General features: G+C 40.8%; 2 protein-coding genes across 6 annotated transcripts in view; one reads left to right on the forward strand and one right to left on the reverse strand.

Annotated features, from left to right (window-relative positions):
- Positions 1–20,411, forward strand: part of Hs3st-A (Heparan sulfate 3-O sulfotransferase-A) — a 54,660-nt gene that overhangs the window by 9,327 nt on the left and 24,922 nt on the right. Inside the window, exons 1-3 of one of the 4 annotated variants that reach the window (XM_070283827.1) lie at positions 2,080–2,542; positions 2,757–3,081; positions 18,718–18,751. The exons of 1 other annotated variant lie outside the window; for it this stretch is intronic. The gene's annotated coding sequence lies outside the window, so the exon portion shown is untranslated. Of the gene's footprint in view, positions 1–2,079; positions 2,543–2,756; positions 3,082–18,717; positions 18,752–20,411 lie in introns of those variants that run through there. 2 more of the 4 variants (XM_017178003.3, XM_017178004.3) reach the window with 2 other exon arrangements.
- List (Lithium-inducible SLC6 transporter) lies at positions 13,559–16,124 on the reverse strand. 2 transcript variants are annotated; one of them, XM_017178005.3, is made up of 7 exons: positions 15,565–16,118; positions 15,039–15,413; positions 14,666–14,855; positions 14,325–14,610; positions 14,078–14,254; positions 13,906–14,000; positions 13,559–13,832 (listed from the first exon to the last, which is right to left on the reverse strand). In XM_017178005.3, exons 1-7 carry the CDS (start codon positions 16,056–16,058, stop codon positions 13,758–13,760), a joined length of 1,692 nt encoding a protein of 563 aa, XP_017033494.1. In that variant the 5' UTR covers positions 16,059–16,118; the 3' UTR covers positions 13,559–13,757. The 2 variants fall into 2 exon arrangements, with proteins under 2 accessions (XP_017033494.1, XP_017033495.1); XM_017178006.3 differs by lacking the exons at positions 13,559–13,832; positions 13,906–14,000; positions 14,078–14,254 and having other exon boundaries at positions 14,330–14,570; positions 15,565–16,124.

Genomic DNA, 20,411 nt, shown 5'->3' on the forward strand with positions numbered 1-20,411 from the left:
CAGCGGTTGCTTTGTTGCTGTTGATTTTCCCAAAAGGGCCAAAGGGGGAGACATAGGCATGAGCAAGAGCGAGAGATCCGAGGAAAAGCGACATCATTTGCATCCATCTCAATCCCCCCTATCTCTCATCACTTTTTCGGTACAAAGCTGCAAATGTAAACGAAATCGAATATGACTGCTGTTTCCGATTCAAATTGCGATTGCGATGGCGATGCTGATTTTCCGATTCCGATTCTGTTGCTTATGCTGCTGTTTTATGCCAATGCATCCTCTCCACGACTCCCGGTACTTTGGCATCCTTGAGGCCACAGGACAATCAGCATGCATGATTTAACATTGCCCCAAAAAAAAAAAAAACAATACCCATGAATGCCATAACGCATACGCTTTTAGGAAAGGGGCTGTTCCATTGTGGAAATTCGATTACGTGTCTGGATATTGGGGTTCTTTTAACAAAAGAGTTGAGGTTATTTTTGCTTTTTTCTAAAAGAGCTAAGGCTGTTTGTGACATTTTCATTGTTGTTATTATTATTCTATTGCTGACCGACCTCAATATTTAGCAAGTTGTGAGTGAGAATTGAGAGATGAGAATTGCACCATAAGCTGGACATGCTGAGGGGAGTCTTTGTATATATTGTTTCATTTATAAAATAAATTAGTAAACTACCTTTAAAATATATTTATTCCCTCGACAAACTATGTTTTTTTTTAGGAAAAATTATAACTTAAAGGTATTTATCATAAATAATTTCAGCATAAATTACTTTCGTAGTAAGCATTTACTGCGCTTCGCCAAAAAGTATGCAATTTAATTACAAAAACCCCACACAAAATGGCGTAGTTCCTTATACAAAATGGCGGTTCTGTTAGCAGGAATGTCTTCCCTTTTGCGCTAACAAGCATATGTATGCATGCCCAGCAAGCTCGGTGCAGCTGTAAAATGTGAATGCAGAAAAGGCAAACCGCTGCACATAACTAACTGGGGACTTGAATTCGGTTTTGGGCCATATTTTGCGCCAATTTCCATACAAATCTCTCGCACACACAAAGCCAGGCACACATATACATACACTCGAAACACACTCACTCATGCCAACTGTCGATCGCAAATGGCTAGCAGTTTGCATAGTTTCTCCACAAAACGCAAAAGGAAAGCAAAAACCCCACGAAACTCCGTATGAATGAAACAAAACAAAACAAAGCGAGGCCACAAGAAAAACAAAAAGTCCACATGCGATAAAGAAAAACAAAAGCCAGAAGGTGGCAGCAGCAGGGGCAGGCGGCAGCAACAACAACTACTACTGCTTGCTATGTAACAATAAAAAAAAGGGAACGTACTGAGGCTGAGAGCTAGAAGAAAATTAAAAAGTAAACACAAAAATTCACGTGCTTCGCATGCAATAACAGCATAGTCGGTGAGGCCAAGGGTTAGGGGGCACTATAGTGGCATTTGAGCTTGCGCAGTGAGAGGGGGCTCCTGTAGGAGCAAGCGAGTAAGGAATAATGCGCATGATCAAGAGAGTGAGAGCAAGAAAGCTAAGAAATTTGTGTGCTGTAAGGGAATTTCTCTCATGTGAATTTTGTTTACAGCTATGATGACGTATGCTGGTATTGTAGGGTATTAACAGAGCATATGCGAATTGTGGATAACAGATAATTAAATTTAAATTTTAATATATTTCGTATTTTTTATTTGATCCAATTTTATAATGTTAAATGCATTTCAATGAAAATTAATAATAGGTACCCTTCCAATCCATGTAGCTTATACATGCCCATATACTCTACCTCTCCCTCCCTCTCCTTACACCTGTCCGAATGGAGTCTTTTTTGCACTCAGATGAGAGTTAAACTTGCTTTCTCCCTTGCACTCTTACTCGCTTACTGCCGTGCAACGTGCGTATTATTTATGCGTAGACATTGTGGCGCCGCTTGTTGTACGAAACATAGAGAGAGAGATAGAGAAAGAGAGTAAGCTTTGGTCCCTGAGAATGAAAGAAAGAAAGAAAGTAGATGCGATGCCAGAGAGAAAGCGCTCTGTGCATAAATACGCGAGAGTGGCGCCTCGGCGTCCTTAGAAGTGTGTGAAGCTTCGTGGAGAGCGGACGTGCGCTGCTGCTCCTGCGAAATTATCGCTCTCGGGCATTTTGAATTCCAACCAACACATGGCCGGACACACACCACACAAACACTAACAAACACGCACACCTGTACACGCATACCGTTGCAAGTTTTTGAGCGCGCGCGCAAATCGCCGAAATTAAAGCAAAGCGAAAAGAAAAATGCTAAATATCCACGTGAAACGGTGCACAAAATAAGCGAATAATGAAAACAAATCGAATCGGTTGAAAATCAAGTGAAGTTGTTTTTAATTTCGAAAAAATCAATGCCGTTAACCGACGCACAGATACATACAAACGCACACGTGTGCGCCAAAAGCCAAAACACACACGGATACAGTAAGACGCAATCTCACACACACATACACATACGCAAACAAGAGGCCTAACAAAGTGAAAGTAACGGAATTAGCAGCACAATTGTGAGTGAAAGTAGAAGGAAGGCAAAAGGGATAAATGAGAGGAAGAAGCAGGACCAGAGAGAGCCAAAATGAAATAAATATTGCATTGCCTACTTCATGGCACAGCCTAAATTAAGGATTTCCCTTTGATGCTTGCACCTGCCTGCCTGCCTCTTCTTCTCCTTATTTAAACACGTGTGTGCGTGCGTGCTAAAGTCGGTCATACTTGAAACAGCAGCAACAACAAAAACAATCAACAAAAACAAGGCCTCAAAAATTTGTAAAAAGCATGCAACAACAACAAGCGGCAACAGCAGCAGCCGCCACCAACGCAGCAGCAACCTGAGCAAGATAAACACGCAAAACAAAGCGAACTGGGTCAGTAAGCGAAAGGAGAAGAACGAGGGAGGAGAAAGAAGAGAAGGAAAAGGAGGAGGGGGAGGAGTGGAAGGAGCAGAGGCCGAAGAAGCAGCCAAAAGGAGGCTCAGCTAGAAGACGGCAAGCAAAAATGCTGCATGTGCTGCAGTTGAAATGTGTAGCATACTTGTCAGCGTTAAAGGGTAAGTCGCTCAAGTCACTCGATTATCCTTGGATTTCGATATGCCACGCGTATATTTAACCTTGAAAACAGCATTAACCTATAAGGGGGAAACGGGAATGGGTTTGTGGCTTGTGGGAAATGGTTAGGGTTGCTCAAGGATACGCGCTGCGAGTCGAAAAGTAAATGTCGAAATGCCGAAAGGAGCAATAACAAAAGGACAGCAGCAGCAGCAAGAGCAGCAGAAGCAACAGCAACAAAAAGCGGGAAATGGAATAACAGTAAAATAAAATATCCTTGTGAATGTTGCGCTTGCAGGCGTACCCCTCTCTCCCGCTTCACCTTAGCAGTCCCGCCCCTTTCGAACTCCCTAATGTTTATACCCACACCAATGCTAAATAGCATTTTCGTTTTTCGAAACACGAAGGAAAATCTTTAGAAAATATGTATAAGTTAAAAATAAATAGAAAATGAACAAGGTGAAATTTTAAATTTGATACTAAATTGCTTATTATCTTTAAATGCCTTACACTAAATTATAAAATTAAGTTACAGTTTTTATATATCCCATTCATCCATCAATGCATTTAATTATCCATTAAAAATATTTTATTTTATAGTATTTCCGATTTATTTCCTGAAGTTTTTGGAGATTTACATTTCCTTTAAAAGATTTTATAAAGAGTTAGCGCTACCAGATCTTAAGAGTAGTTTTTCTCAGTGCAGGTCCTGCGTTCTGCGTCCCTTCGTGTGTTTGTGTGTATGCTCAATGCTCTGTTGTGTTTGTGTGTGTTGGTTCGCCTGATGTGGGTCATAAATGTTACTCCATTTTTATGGCCAACTTGCACACGACGCTTGGCAATGGCGATGGCGATGGTAAATGGCGCTGGAGCCGGAGCCGGAGCAAAGAGCAAGCAGCGAAATGAAAGAGCTGCCAGCATAAGCAAATGGCAAGGATATGGCGGGAATAAACCAGAATGGGGCAAAAGCGTTGGCCAGGAAGCAGGAACGAAAGAAGAGAAAGCGAACGGCGGGGAAAAAAGGGACATTAAATGGCAGTGGCGAGGGCAGCTCCAAAACATATTAAGCCAAACAAATACAAATAAATATTCATTAGGGGTTCCCATTCAGATTTGCGCGCTCTCTTACGAATATTTCCCTTGAAAAATTGGAATTAATGATAATATCCTCCGCTTCCTTTTCCTTTTTTTGTGGGAAAAACTCGAGGATAAGCCCTCTGTTTCGGGTTTTTGAAAAGGACAAAGTTCGATGCGATTTGCTCTTTCGCTGGCCCATAATGCAATTGCAGCTTGGCTCTGTTGCAATATTCGGTGCCCTTTAACCCAAGAGGCAATTAGCTGGGCGTCTCGGCGACATTTACAGTGCGGTTTGCCGGATGGGGTTTATATAATGGGCTGTGTCAGCTTTTGTGGCCTGCAACTGTTCCATCGCGTGACCTTGAGCCTGCTTGGGGGTTGGGGGTGGCATGCAAATCCATTGAAAGCGCACGGCTGCAGTTCAAGGCTATTTTTACGTTACGCAAGCGACTGCAAACACACAGATACACTAAGAGGCGGCAGCGGCGTGTGTGTGTGTGTGTGTTTTTGCGTATCCTTGAGCGTCAGAGTTGGGCGCCGGGCGCCGCCATGTTGCATGCGTTGTCGTTGTCGCGTTGACATTTTTTCTTTCCCCCGCTATAGTCCTGTGTTTGCCTTCAGTCATCCGACATTTTATATATTCATTCGCTTATGCAATCGCTGGCAATCCTTTCACTCTCCTTTCAGCTTCGTTATTTTTTTTTTTTCCTTTTTGCTCTTCGCTTTTCCCTAATTAGTTGAGCTCAGGTTATGCAATCGCAGCTTTGGCCCAGATCCTTGAGCAGTTTAGTAATGCTTTCTCATCACTTGAGGCTTTTATGGGTGAATAAATGTATTAATTGGGGGAAAAAGAAACTTTTTTATGTCAAAGCAAATGGAGATGTATATAAAATGAAGGATTTTTAAGTGATTATGAAAGGTATAACTCTTGAAACTTAAACTATTCTCTTGTCTGAACGTAAAGTCTCTGATTAAACTAGTTTCAGTACTTTTCCGACTTCATTTTAAAATATTTTTAAGTAAAACATCCTTTAAGCCTGGCTAGCTATCATTACGTCAGCTGCCAAGGCCCCTGTGAAAATCCATCAATCGTTTCGAGCTTTCCAACTGAATGCAGTCAGTCAGTCAGCGTTTGGGAAATACGTGAATATTTATTACAAATCCCCCGATAATCGCCTGTCAGCAGCGAAGCTTCACTGTATGCATAGCTCGCTGAATGCAATATATAGTATTCGCTTTACACTGTGCTACATAGGACACACCCCACTCTCCCATGCTTCATTCCATCCCATTAAGCTTTCCCTTGCCTTTGCCTCAATGTCATTGCATATTTGAGGAGGTTTGTTTAATCGAAACGCGGCCGCCTCCAAGTATATATGTTAGTATGTAGGGGGTCTCCGGTGGGCGTGGCATGTGTGCGTGTTAACCTCCGACTGTCACTGGCCCTGGGAGTTCATACATACCTACAAATGTACTCGTACACGTACACACATATGACATAAGTGCAGGAAAAGGCTGTTACGCCTTATTACTGTAATCGCAATGGATCGCCATTGAAGTCGCGCCCACAAACTAATCAGTTATATGTCATATATATACATATATATCGCATCGTATCTTACCATCTAGCCCCCAGTCTAGCCCTAGGTTAGGTTTTTCTCCCCCCTGTTGTGTTCATCGGGGAGAAGCCTTCATTAGAGGCGCCTTTTCAGTGGCACGTCTGCGGTCTGAAGTTGAAGTTGCACTTAATTTTTGCTACGCGCAGGCAAAACGGGATCGGGTCCCGCGGGTTCGTTAATTTCATTAAAAAGTTGTGCATCGAAAAACTTGCTAATTGCAGCCCGCAGGCAGGAAAAAAAAGTAAAAGAGTGTTGTAGAAAAAACTTAAATAAACAAACAAACTCGTTACTGGTGAAGTAATAACTTTGCTGATACATTAACTGAAATACAATTTGTAAATATGAGTGAGCAATTTATAATGCACAAGTCCAGCGAAATTACTCAACAAATAGTGGCATTTATCAATGGTTAATGCTACCAAAGAGCACGCAATTCCCCATTTGCCCGGGACTTTGTCAATATCGCTGGCTAAGCTAAGGTCAGGAATTGGAGTTAGAAGTTGGGGAGGGAAGGGGGGGGCAAAAGTAATTTGGGACTTGACCTGTGATTACCGCAAATGCAAATCAACGGAACTGGGCACAAACTGCACACAAATGCCGCAATATAAACTTGGCCACGAAACAAATCGTAATGGCACAAAGCAGGGAAGGGGGGAGAGAGTGGAAAATAGAAAATAGAAGGCTGAAAGGAAGGCAAAACTCGACCCGGCAAAGGCAACTAAAAACAATTTGCCGTAATCAAAACGAAATCAGCAAAGCGCAAGCCGCAGCAGCGTCGCAACGGAAAAGTGGGCCAGCGAAAATCCTGGGAAATCCTGCCACAGGAAAACCCAATCCCCCGGATGCCCTGCTATAAAATAGTTTGGCTTTAGGGAAATGAGGGGAAAAAGACAGCAGCAGCAGCAACAGCAGATGACATTTATTTGTCATGACATTTATTGATGATTCAATAAAGTGAAACAAAGTAGTGTAAATTAGGGGTTACGATTGTTGATCAGGGTTTATTATAGTTGGGAGTGAAAGAAAATTAAATTAAAAACACCTTTTGATAATTTAAAAAAGTATTTTAAGATGCTATATCTCTTCCTAGGTTTAAGGTCTTTATTACGAAAAAATCACCTTTGCCTTAGGGTAACACAATTCATCCCAAATTTAAAGAAAACACAGCTCTAAATTTTCATATATTCCACCAAATTGATCATATTATTCTCGCAATAACCCACCGCTTGTTAGAGTATACCCCACTGCAGGAATCATGAAAGCGAGGAGTTCAAATGGGTGGCGCCGGCTTTGTTTTCCAGCCAAAAGTCAACACAGAAGGCCACGGTGCCAGTTCCCGGGTCCATTCAGGTATTCCGGCACTCTGCTGCTGCTGCTGGCCAAGAGGCAAAACCCGTGGAGTCGTCATTATATATTTGTTGTCACTTGAAAAATATTTGTGCTTTGCGCTTGATTTATGCTTCAGTTGGGGGAGCCAAGTACGGGGTGGGAAAATGGTGGAAATCCAATGGGTAGTGTACCTGCAAAATAGCAAACAATGCGGCGGGAGCTGTGAGCTGTGAGCTTGAAAATGGCGGATTGTCGGGAGTCAAATAGAGGGAGTTGAAAACTAGAGTCTTCCTTGTCCTGCTGCGGTCCGCTGCGGATATGCAAATGTTGTTGGCAGCAAAAAGATAATAGAATCGGCTGCCAGGACCACAGAAGCGTCCACTGCAGGTATAACTATAGATACATAGGTATCCCAGTCAAATTCCCCATTGACTCTCCGCTTGGGATATAGTATAACCAAACAGTAACTGGAAAATGGAGAAGGGAATGGGGGGGCTAAAGTGGGGATGCTTTTCCTGTGTTGTCACTGACAGTCGAATGTTTGCATAACGCAACAAAAGCCAAAACAAAAGCTGCCACAAAAAGGGTTCAACATAAATATTTTCACCCGGAACGAGCCAAAAGAAAATCGCATTGATGGCAAACACGCACACACAAAAGGCAAAAAAGGGAAAAGGTTTTTGTTCCGAATTAACAATTCAATTTAAACGGACTGGGGGAAAACCGCTTGACATCTATTTTCCACAAGACAGGGGGTATGGCGCGGGGGCGGGGGGTTACGGTGAAAATGTGGAAATGGGGGAATAGCTGGGAAATGCTGGAAAGTGGGCGTAGGGTACTTTGACACAGAATTGAAGCCCTGGGACGATGGGTTCAAAGGTTGACGCACACACTTGGCAATGACAATCGTTTGTTTTGCTGTCAATTGTTGTTGTCGCCGCTGTCGCTTTTGCTTTTTGTTGTTGACTTTGGACACACAATTTAATAAAGGCTTAAAGTTTTTGAAGCAAGGCCAACACAACGGGAACCGAAATGGATGAGGAATAATGCTAAAATCAAAAGGGAACGACTATCAGATACCTGGGTTTTATAAAGGTATTAATAATAATATTAGGGAAAGGAAATATAAATCCATTTATATATTTATATAAAAAATAAACCTTCCTGTATTATAATCCTTTATACAAATCTGTGACAAATATCTGCTAGCTCTAGCTTCACTATTTCCCAAGGTGGAACCTTTTAAAAATTATTGCCGGACAAATGGACAACCGCACAAAAAGCATACCCTTTCTTAAAATAAATTTCCTGAGCATTTTGAAATAAAAACAATATATATATTCCGAATGGATACCTAAAGGAGAGAGCACACAAAACTTTTGCCATTTGCCAGGACGAAAAACTTTGCCGTCAATCCTCATGGATGTTGTTGTTGTTGCTGTCGCAGGTGCTCTGATCCCGCCCACCAGTCGCCAACTGCTGCCACGCCCACATTGCGTGCAGCGAAACTCTTTGACATTGTCATAGTCTGTCTTTTTGCTGCGGCGAAGTTTCATGTCCTTGCCAAGCGTGTCCTGGCCCCGAAAGTCGCCCCTCGTCTTTCGGTCTTTTGGTCTTTGGGTTTCTCGTTCATTTTTTTTCCTTCCTTTTCCCTTTTTGGGGGGGAAGGAGAAAGCTTTATTAAATTTTCGCTAGCTTATAATTCAAACTGTAAGCAGACAGCACAAATAAAAGGGAAATACGGGGCGTGGCTAGGCAGGGGAGCTGGTAGAAAGGGGGGTTTGTCTGTTGGCTACTAGTTACCTTTGTCCCCGTTAATGCTTATTCCTTTGGCGCGTCTTGGCTGTGAACACAGAGAGAATATGTGGGGGGAAAATTAACGGAAAAGGAGTTATAAGAAAATGTTTAATATAGGGTTTAAAATGTATATCTAAATAGGTATTATTGGTATATTAGTATATCTAATTAGCAAATTCTATAGGTTATTGTGTGTTCTTTAAAATATCTAAGCGTAATAGAAAGATTTTAAATTATGTAAGCTTAGAACTAACTAAACTAAAACTAAGTCTTTAAAATTTTGTTAGTAAAACATAAATTTAATTACTACTAATTACTTAATTTAACAGAAGTTCTCACATATTTACTATATTTATAAAAAATAAAAACACTTTAATGCTTGTGGTAGCTTCTACCTTTATTTTTTATTTAAATAAAAACCTAAAATAAAGAGAAAATATATATATAAACAACTTGTAAAATATTTCCCCACTAACCACATTTTTCTGTATTTATTTGCATTAAATTTCTATAAAAAAAATATATTGAAAAACTGTAACATTTTATTATGCCAGCTGCTGGCTTCTGCTTTTATTTATGCGGTAAATGTTTATTAATAAACAATGCCTAGAAAAAACAAAAAATATTCCGGCTATTTGTGGCAAATATATTCCAAGTCTTGGCTGCTTTTTTCTCCACGTGTTGAGTGTGCTTTTTCTGTGGGTTACTTTTTGTTCGCTCCTGTCTGGGCTCCCCGTGGCGTAGACGTCACCATCATTTTGTTTGCGTATTTAGATTTTAATTTGCGATAGAAACTTCTTAATAGGATTTCACTGTCTCGCTGCTTTCACTTTTCTTCCTCGCCTTTCTTTTTTTTTTCGGACAGAATTTTCCGTCACACACATTAGCAGGGACATGGAAAATATTGTTTCGACATTCGCATTATGTTGTCAGCTGGATGGAACTCCTAATGAAACTTGAATTTTGGCAACAAACATTTTTCGTGGCCATTTAAGTGGACGCCTATCGGCGGCAAAATGGACTAGGGAGTGGCGTTACTCTTAGGGCTTTTAGTCCCCGCTTCATCGTGGTTTTCTTAATTGTTTGACTTGACTTTCCTTAGCCACCTTCCTTCCACCCACCTTCATTTGCTTTGCCTTCTTTGTCTTCTTGTGGGCATCGCGGTTTTCTTTTCTCCTTCTTTTGCTGACGCCCTTGTGGCTATGGCTGTTGCTCCTTGTACTGTTTATCCCGCCAGCCAGGTTTATCTGCCTTCGTTATCATCATTTTCCCCCGGATTTTCTTTATACATTTTCCTCATCTGTTGGATGCGTGGGCAGCTGCTGAATTATGTAATAAGCGTAATTGGCTTTCCCTGACACAAGTGGGCGTCGGTGATGGTGATGGCCAAACTGTAAGCGAGCGGGGCAGATCATTTCAGTTTTAATTTATCGTGACTTTGATAAGCGGCAAATGCTCGTAAATGACATAAATTACCCAAGACAATGCCTCAAGATGAATCAGTAATTTCCGCTGCCGACGCCGCTGCCATAAATAAATAAATTTATGCTGTCTAGACAAGAGGGGAGGGCAGACTAGGGTTAGGGAGTGGCGTTGGGCCAAATATCGATTCGATTCATTAGGTAATTGCCCCATAAGGGGTCAAAGGGAGAGAGAGAGAGAGAGAAAGGAGAAAACCCAATTGAAACGAAATGAAATCAATGAAAAAACCTAACCAACCATTTTCAGTTTAGTCCTTTTTCCTTTTTTGTTCTCTGCCGAACTTGAACCCATGTTGAACACAATTAAATTTCACTTAAGTGACAGGGCCTCAAAGGGGTGGGTTCTATATAACTTCTATATGGCTGATATCGAGAGTGCTGTGGAGTGCCCGATGGGAAAGTGCACAACTTGTGGCTCACGTTAAGTATACGACATGTTGGCCCGAGACATAATACTGCGACAGATACTACGGCCAAACACGATAAACGTTTTAAGTCATCGAATCAAGTTGTTGCCGGGGCTGAAAGGCAGCACACGAAAAATATATATATATATTCAAGAAAAATGCAAAAACTATTGCTGTTATAAATTCGCTTAGTTGGCGCTGACAGCCAGACATGCAAGAGCCAAAGAACCAGAGCACACTGAAGCGAGTTTTCTAGCCATGTATATATAGTAAATGTGTGTGTTTCCAGTTCATATTTATAATCAGGAGTAGGGCGGAGAGGATGCTGGCAGCAGCAGCAGCTGCTTCCGTCACTCAAGTGTGCAGAAGTATCTGTGTGTGCCGGATTCGGATTCGGCTGTGGAGCATGAAAATAGCTTTCAGGTAGGGTAGCCAGCCAGCTAGAGACTCTCTGGCCAGGAACTCCAGCTGATGATCATCATAATAATGCTTGTCATAATGAGGATGATGTCGTGGCTGATGAGGATTTGCTGCTAGCCACTCCACCACTCGAGGGAGATTTGCATGTCCGGCTGGAGTCAGTCAACTGAGTTAGAACTTGGCTACATGTTATGACGTTGAGAGTGGCAGCTGAGGGTGATTTGGTACTTCGAGCCTGCTTTTATTAGCTGGATTTTACAGTTTTTGGTGGTTTAAAATAAAAAATGGAATTTTTAGAAACTTTTTATTTGAAAAATTTCTTTAAAAAATAGTTTTTAATATAAAATAATACTAAATATTTAATCAAGTAATGTCTGAAATCTAAAAATTATTTAGTTTCAATTTGAAAAACCTCATAGATCCTTACAACATCCTAGAAGTATTTGTAATATTTTATATTTTGCCTTATTTTTATGTTCTATTTTTATGGCAACCCTTTCTAATAAACATGCTAAACAACTCTGGTTAAAATAAGCTTTTGTTTTTGCAGCACAAGTGTGCTATCCGTTTCAGTGACTGCGTTGAAAAGGGCTAGATCGGTCTAGATTTGGTCATTACTAATAATGGGCGTGGTGAGAGTGAGTGGCCCACTTCCGGCTCCAACTCCGCCTTCGCCACTCGCACTGGCATTTTCCTTCCTATTCCGGCAAAAGTATGTCAAGATTTACGCGCATCGTTAAAGCAATGAACAACGGCGGAGGAGGCACGAATGGAATGAAAGAAAGTTGTTTGCCGTGTTTTTGGACGTGTGGCATACGTGTGTGTGTGTGTGTGTGGGTGCTCGTGGGCGGCAAGGGACAAGTGGGCGTGGCGCACGCAAGCTTGTTTCAAGCGGGAATCTCCCAGCTCTTCAGCACTAACGACACGTCAGTCAAAGTCAACACACACTTCAATTTCAGCTGCTGCGGGGGATGAACCCAAAAATTTAACACTGTCACTTTTTTTTTCGTGACAACACACGCACACAACGTTGAAAAAAGATAAAATACAAAGTATAGTAAATAAATGCGCTGTCATATGGGTAAAGCATTGCAACAGACAAGCGAAAAGCGAAAAGTGACGAGGAGGCTGCTTGTTTCCCCCTCCCATATATGTATATATATTTTTTTTGCATATTTACTTTTCAACTTTGTCACATGCCACAGACATTCTGATTTGCGACCCGTTTCTCTCCTCTGTCCCCTTTTACCCGGCCAAAATGAATGTGTCGAACAGCAAGCTAACCAAATGTTTTATTTACAGGGCCCTGCTGCGCTCTAGTCTCCATTTTTCGCTGGCCTCGCTTTATCTTTCCTTTTTTTTTTACTGAGCTGCAGTTTGTGATGTTTCTTTGAAAGGGTATTTTGAATTTCGGTGAACTTTGTAGCTCAAATCAGATAAAAAATGTCTTTACATTTTGTTACGAAAAAGTGGAAAATTGTAGAAAGCAAAGAAGAAAATTTGCAGATGCATATTTAACTTTACCAAGCTAGAATTAGTTAAAAATTATAAGAATAGACAAATTACAATTAACAAATTAATTACAAATTAGTTAGAATTCGACTTATAATATTTATAAAAATACAAGACAAAATTTCTCTTTTTTTTTAATTATTAAAAATGTTTATTAATTTTCTACTGAAAAAGATTGGAGAGGGAAGCAGTTTATTGATACTATTAATAATATACCAACACAATTTAAGTTGTATATGATCCAAGCAAAATTCTTAATTTTTACTTAAACCAGTTGAGAATTTTAAATATCTTAGAATTTTTCTTATTAGAATAGAACTGGAAATAACAATTGAAACCAGTAAGCTAAATAAAAACAAATGAGAAATTCATCTAATCTCAGCGAGAGTTTACCAAATTTATAAATTAATCTATCTAGCTCTTTACCTGTTCCTGGTGAATAACTAATTTCTTCTACTTTGTTGATAATAATTCAAAGCTTATTAATTAATTCTAAGAAAGTTTCTGGTTAAAACAACAAACTTACCAAGAGTATTCAAGTTTTCGCAGTCATAACCGAGCTCTGCCTTCTTGTTTTCATTTAGTATTTGCGCATTTCCGCATTGCTGACATGTCTGACATGCCAAGCAGACAAAAACACACAAACACACAGGCACACATCCTGGCAAACACACACACACACACACTCGCTTAACCAACCAAGGAGTGCAACACTGCCACGCCCAACTGGATCTCTGGGATCCGGGGGTAATTAAAAGTGCCTGCAGCGGCTTGGAACTCCTCTATCCTTCTTTCTTTGCCTTGCCCCCAAAACTCCTTCGCGCAGTTAAACTGTTCCGGCAGAATAAACTCGCTTTTGTTCTTTGCTTTCTAGTTTTAATATATTTCCACATTATGCTACTGCTTCTACTGCTGCTACCCATTTTCGGCTAGCCTCTCCATATCAAATAATAATGCCCCAGACTACCAACTGCAGACTTCTGCTACTTGGGGCCATTACGTATACGCAGTGTTAGCCGGAGCTTAGCTAATTTTCCTAGATGCTGCTGGCTTCCAGCTGAACATTGGCCGGTCCCCAAGTGTCCGATGGCTTGCTGGCGGCACGTACTCTCTGGCAAATGGGAAGCATTTACAGGATAAAAGGAGTAAAAATAGCTGCGGAGAAAAAAAAAAAGAAAACTCACCTGCCAGAAGCTGCCGCCACGCTGTTTATAGACGGCATAGAGGCCCCAACCGGGCAGTTGTATCAGCCCAAAGGCGGCCAGAAAGCAGCCAAAAACTGTCAGAAAATGGAAATATATACTAGAGCAAGGCGAACAGCCGTTTTAATAAATGCCAAGGACAGGATGTGCTTACCGTGAGCCAAAGTGGGATAGGCCACGCCCTTGTACGTTAGAGCAGACATGTCCAGCAGCATGTAGATGAGGACGGCGGTCATTAAACCGGGGGTGATGAAGCGCCAGCAGAGACGCCAATACCAGCCCGTTTCGATGCCCATCATGAACTTGATGTCAGAGCAAAAGCGATTAACTCCTAAGAAATCCAACAATAAACACAAATATAAAACCAAGACAAAAAAAAATGTGAAAAAACCCCCACTCACCATATATCCAAGCAACAGCTATCAGCTCGCCAATGGCCAGTATCAAGGCTGTAAAGGACACGCCATAGAAGTCCACCAGATTCAGAATAAACTGACCACCCGGGGTCATGTAGACAATGCTCACACCAAAGCCCAGGACAGCCAGCCCGCTGGCCAGCATCCAAATGGGCGGCGAACGCGATGACCCCAAGTGATCCCGAATAACCCGCAGGATGCAGGAGCCCATGCCCACGGTACTGCCAATGCCTAGGACAAAGAGCATGAGGAAGAAAAGGACCGCGAACATCTTTAGGTAGTTGTGCTTTAGGGCGCCATGGCGCTCGCCGTTCGCGATACCTTACCTGTGGCACATACTCGAACTTGGCAATGGCCTCCGGATATGAGATGAAGGCCAATCCAGCGCCGCCCTTCACCACGCTGCCAATATCCGTGACACCAGTCTCGCGGGCTAGATTTCCCAGAATTCCAAATGTTATACAGCCGGCAATGATGGACGAGCAGGAGTCCATGGTGGTGATTATCACAATGTCACTAGAGAGGAGGGAAGGTTTTAGCATATGGAAAATGATTTCTCAAGGGGGAAAACTATTAGAGGGAGGAACTATTTATATATTTTAGGTTTTTCATGACTTTTGCTACTCTTCTTAACTTGTTGATGAGGTTTTCTTAACTTTTACTTCAGGGAAAACCCTACTTAAATTCTTTTAAACTCACTTGTATACATTTCTGTTGAAATTATTATAACTGGCATAGGTGATCAAAGTGCCAAAGCATATGGCCAAAGAGAAAAACACCTGAGTTACGGCAGCATACCAGACCAAAGGGTTCAATAGCTCTCGCCATTGTGGCTTAAAGAAGTATATAATACCATCCATAGCTCCAGGCAGGGTCACTGCTCTTAGGAGAAGGATAAGGAGCACCACATAGGGAAATACACCCAGGAAATAGGCTGCCTTGCCACTGCTTTTGATGCCACGAATTAGGACTCCACCAATGATAAACCAGGCCACTGCCAGGCAGGCCACCAGCTGCCAATTGGGCAGACCTAAGCCATTGTCGATATTGGGTAGTTCATGGAGGATTTCGCGTCTAAAAAATATTAAGGAAATTAAAAATTAAACGTAAATACTTATGGAAAGATCTCAGGAAGCTGAGAAAGTGGAAAGAATATATTTCTGAACTAATAAGTTGGGATCTCAAGTAACAACTTAAAACCCAACTTTATCTTCTCAAGACTCACTCAAAATACAGCTGAGCAGGTGACATCTTCCCAGTGGCATTCTGGGCACTGCCATCATGGCAATCACTGCCCCAACTCTCCCAGCAGCGACTCCAAGGCAACTCGGCACCAAACGAAGCCAGTAAAAATCTCAAAGTCAGCGCCATAATGCTCGAATAGTACGTTATAGAAGCAGCTGTGGCCAGGACCTGACCCACAGCCACGCCCTTGAGCAGGGGAGCCATATCAAAGGCCTTGACCACGCCGCGACCCGTGAATTGGCCAAGAGAGATCTCCAGGTAGTAGACAGGGCGGCCAATTACCAGCAAAGCAATCAGATAGGGAATCACAAAGGTGCCGCCGCCATTCTGGAAGGCAATGTACGGAAACCGCCAGATATTGCCCAGGCCCACGGATAACGAGATGCAGGAGAAGAGAAACTCCAAGCCATTGCCCCACTGTTCTGCAGGTTTTTCCGATTTGCTGGAAAACTCTAGCTTCGCTGACTTGCCCATTTTCAAATTCCGAGAATATACACCGAGCACTTGGAGGTCTCGCGTTTAACTAACCGCAGTCGCCGACTTGGAAAACTTGGATAAAGCTATTCAGATTCAATGTCACAGACACACGCCGCAAAAATTCTCTGCGGTTGATTATCCAGTTTCGGGCAGTCTGGGGCTGTAATCTCGTCAGAAATAGCTTGCGGAACGCATCATGAAAACATTCTTAATTGGCACTAATAAAAGGTGCTAAGTGGGATGCACAGAAAGAGATTTTTTGGAATGGAAAAACAGAGGTACTTTGTATGGCGATCCATTAGAGAGATCGTGCTGAATGCTGATGAATAAATTTGTAAAGGGGTTGAGTGAGGGGTCTCCCTGGGTAAATTTTAAATGGAAATCTGGCACGTAAATTAAGGCAAACTGTGAAATTTGAACGACCTGCAACGAATTGTGAAATACGGAAGACAAATTATAAAATCTAGAAAGATTGCGTCTTATTTGTTTGCTTGATTATATCTAATTACAAAGACTAAAGTTTATTTCAAAAATATTTTTGCTTTTCTCTTTCCTTTTCCTCATTTAATTAAATAGAAAAAATAAGAATTTATGATAGCCAGGCTTAACTTTTGCTTGGTAAATAAAGTTTCTTGCATCAGGCTTTTTTAGATTTATGGCTCAAGTATATATATGTATTTATTTCGAAAAGCCATCAAAAAGAATCTATGAAATTTCGCACAAACATTTTCCAGTTAGTTGGCAAAGAGCTTTAACTTATATATATTACCAAGACTACTATCTTTCCTGTTCCTTGTCTGTCTCTCCAGCTGACTGTTTGTCGGAAAGTTTTTAATAATTTTCAAGAGTTTTCTAATTAACATCCCTGCCAGGCAGGCAGGCAGGCAGACAAGCAGGCTGCAACTGAAGTTGGCCAAGAAAAAAGCAAGTAAGTGGAGAAGGAGCAGCAAAAGGATGGCCCAAAAGGCATTGGGAGATAGTTGGTTAAATGCCACTGAATGCCAGTTGAGTGTGCCATTACGGTGACAATTTTAAATGGGTTTTTAACAACTTTCCCCAGATTTATGGCAATTAAAAGCCTTTGATAATTCTGATTGCCATTGGGTGCTCCTCCCTCTCTTTGTGTGTGTGTGTGGGGGCTTTTCCCTGGCAATCCCATTCCGATAATTGAGTCTAATGCAACTGAATGCCCTTTTAACATAAATGATTTGAGTTTTGGAGGGGTTTTCACTGGGAGAATGTTTTAGTGGGACAGTGGAAGTAATTTATAAGCTTAAAAAATCTTTAAGAATATAAGAATAATATTTTTTCTTTACATTTACATTTTTAAACCTTTTGAAAGTAGTTTACATTATTTTAAGATGTTAAAATCAGTCTATAAAATATATATAAATTTAAGAATAATATTCTCCATGAGCTTTAAACCAAGAAACCTTTCTTTTACATTTTTTTTAACCCTTTTAATACCAGTTTTCCTTCTGATTTCAAGTTTTCAAGTATCTCAAGTATCTCAAAAAACCCAACACAATTCCCGCATTTGTAAGAATTTGAAATTGTGCAATTTATTTGAGTGTTATGTGACTCCTCGCAGTTGTTTTTGTGTTTTTAATACCACAAATTATCGCACATAAATAGCCATTAGATGGGTGTGAGTGTGCTCCTGGTGTTTGGGTTAATTAAAGTGCAGTGCATTAGCTTGGAAAGTGCAAAAGGAAAAGCTGAGGAGATGGTAAAAGCGAGGTCAGCGGGTAGGGAAGTGTAACTAACTTTAATTGCAGCTGTAAAATGTTGTTACTTGGGCACGCAGATTTCGCAAAAGAGTGCCAACAACAAATACAACAATGGCACCGAAATGAGGCAAATAAAATTGGGGGAAAAACTTTTTCGATGGCTCAGGCACAACATGTGTGTGTGTGGCTTAAGGATGTGTAAGGATCGATAAAGGGGAGGTTAAGGAAGGTTTTTGGGAAGGAAGGAAGGAAGGCAGGGGAAAACTTGAAGCTCGTTTGCAGGCCCATTAACAAGCAAAAAATGAGCACTGCAATTAGTTTTCCTTTTCTTGTTCAAGCCAGAAACCAGAAGAGGCCCCTTTGCGCTACCATTTTCCTCTCTTTGTTTCTTTGGCTTTTCCATGGAATAAAGTTTACTTTTTAAATTGATTTCAATGGACTTTGTAACAACTTCCGTTTCCGCTTCACCTGCCTATGTATTGGCAATTAACACACATCTCTAGAACACACACTTCCCACACACTCACACTCCACACACACTCTCACATCCCACAATACTGTTTAGGTTTCGCAATTTTCCATCCAATCAACTTTTGTTCCACCCCCCCAACCGCCTCTAAAAATGTCACAGCCTGTCAAATGCCAGCTTTTTCTCTCTTCTGCGTTTCACCACTACTTTTTACCTACATTTTCATTGAGTTCCCATTTAATTTGAAATTAATTTTTAATCAACTTCAATTGAATTAAAATGCGTTGACTGCGACAGCTCGACAGAGAGAGACATTACGAAATGAAATGAAACTTTTAACTTCAAATGGTGAACCTAGCCCTGTAAATAAATTAGCCTCATTTATTATTGAATCGAAAAATGCGTTAATATTAATTATAAATTACATTTTCCTCGTTCCATTCCATTTTCGTTGCAGGTGTGTGCGACGACCAAGCGGAAATTAACTTTGGGTGAGTAGAGAGAAACTACAGAAAATTACGTATACGTATATTACGTATACGTACGCAGAGAGGTGGTTGTTGGGCCATGTGTTAGCTGGCTTACGAGTCCACTACGTGTTGCCGTCTAAATGGGTTGTTGCTTTTCCGCTTGGAAAATATATTTACACAGAGAAAAAAAAGGGTTTTAACTATAACTTATTTATTTTTGAGTGAAAATAGGTCTGAAAATAATTTAAAAAGTCTGAAAATTTCAAAATAAATTAGTTTACTTGTAGAAAAAATATAAAAACTGAACAGGAACTCGGACAGTATTATAAGTAGATGCCTTATAATTTGTAAAAATACTTCTATACTTCACCAAAAAAGTTTCTGGCTTACTGGAAATAGCAGTTTTATACTTTTATTCAAAGATTTAGCAACCTTTTAATATCTAAAATATCTTAAGAATATAATGTACCTAAAAATCTAAGATTAACTTAATTTTTAACATTTTTCCCTCAGTGCCTAACTTATTTTTAAAGGGTTTATAGGACCACAGCAATCACTTCTCCAGCTTTCCCTGCTGAAGCTGCTTCTGTGGCTCCCCTCGTTATTTGTTTCGCTTGGCGCGTGCCTCAATTATGAGACCAAGTTAACATCCACTTGAATGCATCGCGAAATAGCAATAGCAATGGCAACATAGTTGCCCCGGCCAAATGTCAAGGGAAGCAGCAGCCAGCGGAGGTAGGAGAAGGTACGAAGCCAGGTGGAAACTCTGGCCAAGTGTTTAACCCAGTTCGCAGTTTGGTGCAGCCTCACGGCTCCCGATCCTGATGCAGCTTTAGTGGCCGCCTTTGTTGCCATTGTTGTTGATTGTTTGCCGCTTGTTTGCTGCTCTTGCACTTGCCGCACGTAATTGTTGCAGTGCTTGTTATTTTCCCGTTGCCTCGAAAAGTTATTAAAATGAAAAAGGCAAAAGCAAATCGATTATGCCGGATGCAGTGCACCAGCAGCACCAGCAGAGTTCCAGAGCAGGAGCAGCTCCAGCCATTGGAACTCTCACAATTGCTTCAACTTTTTTGCCACACACAAAACTTTTATTTTGCAAAAAAAAAAAGGAAAATAAAGCGAGAAAAGAAAGAAAGGGAGATGAAAGGCTGGGAGTGGAGGTACAAAACTTTAAATTGACATCGAATGGCAAAACCGAAAGCTGCTGTGGCATGCTTAACAAACAGTGCCAATACCTAACAAAAGTGAAAAGTTGTCGAAAGTTTTCTTTGCCGAAAAATGATAAGCCGACACCGGTCTCTAGCCCCTCGCCTTATCCCCAAAAGTCACGCACGCTTTTCGATTTAGAGGGGGGCTGAGAAAGGGACTAAGGTCGAAAGTTTTTTTAGATTTAACGGAGATGGTGATACAAATCGATTTTTCAGTGATTCGATTTTTAAATCGATATCAAAAGTATTTGTGGAATTTTGTTTCGATATTTAGTTAGATATATAAATATGGATATAAGTAATACAAGGATATATTCAATACTTATTTGTATAAAACGATATTTTTCGATGTTTAAAATTTCTATATATTTCGAGAAAATTAAACTTTATCATAGGTACACAGTTAAATATACTTTTTAAAACCAATATATCCTTATTTTTTTAAACCTTGTTTTACTATTACTAAACTTTCT

This window comes from Drosophila kikkawai, chromosome 2R (genome assembly GCF_030179895.1).
Source record: "Drosophila kikkawai strain 14028-0561.14 chromosome 2R, DkikHiC1v2, whole genome shotgun sequence".
In the NCBI taxonomy this organism is placed as follows: Eukaryota; Metazoa; Arthropoda; class Insecta; order Diptera; family Drosophilidae; genus Drosophila; species Drosophila kikkawai.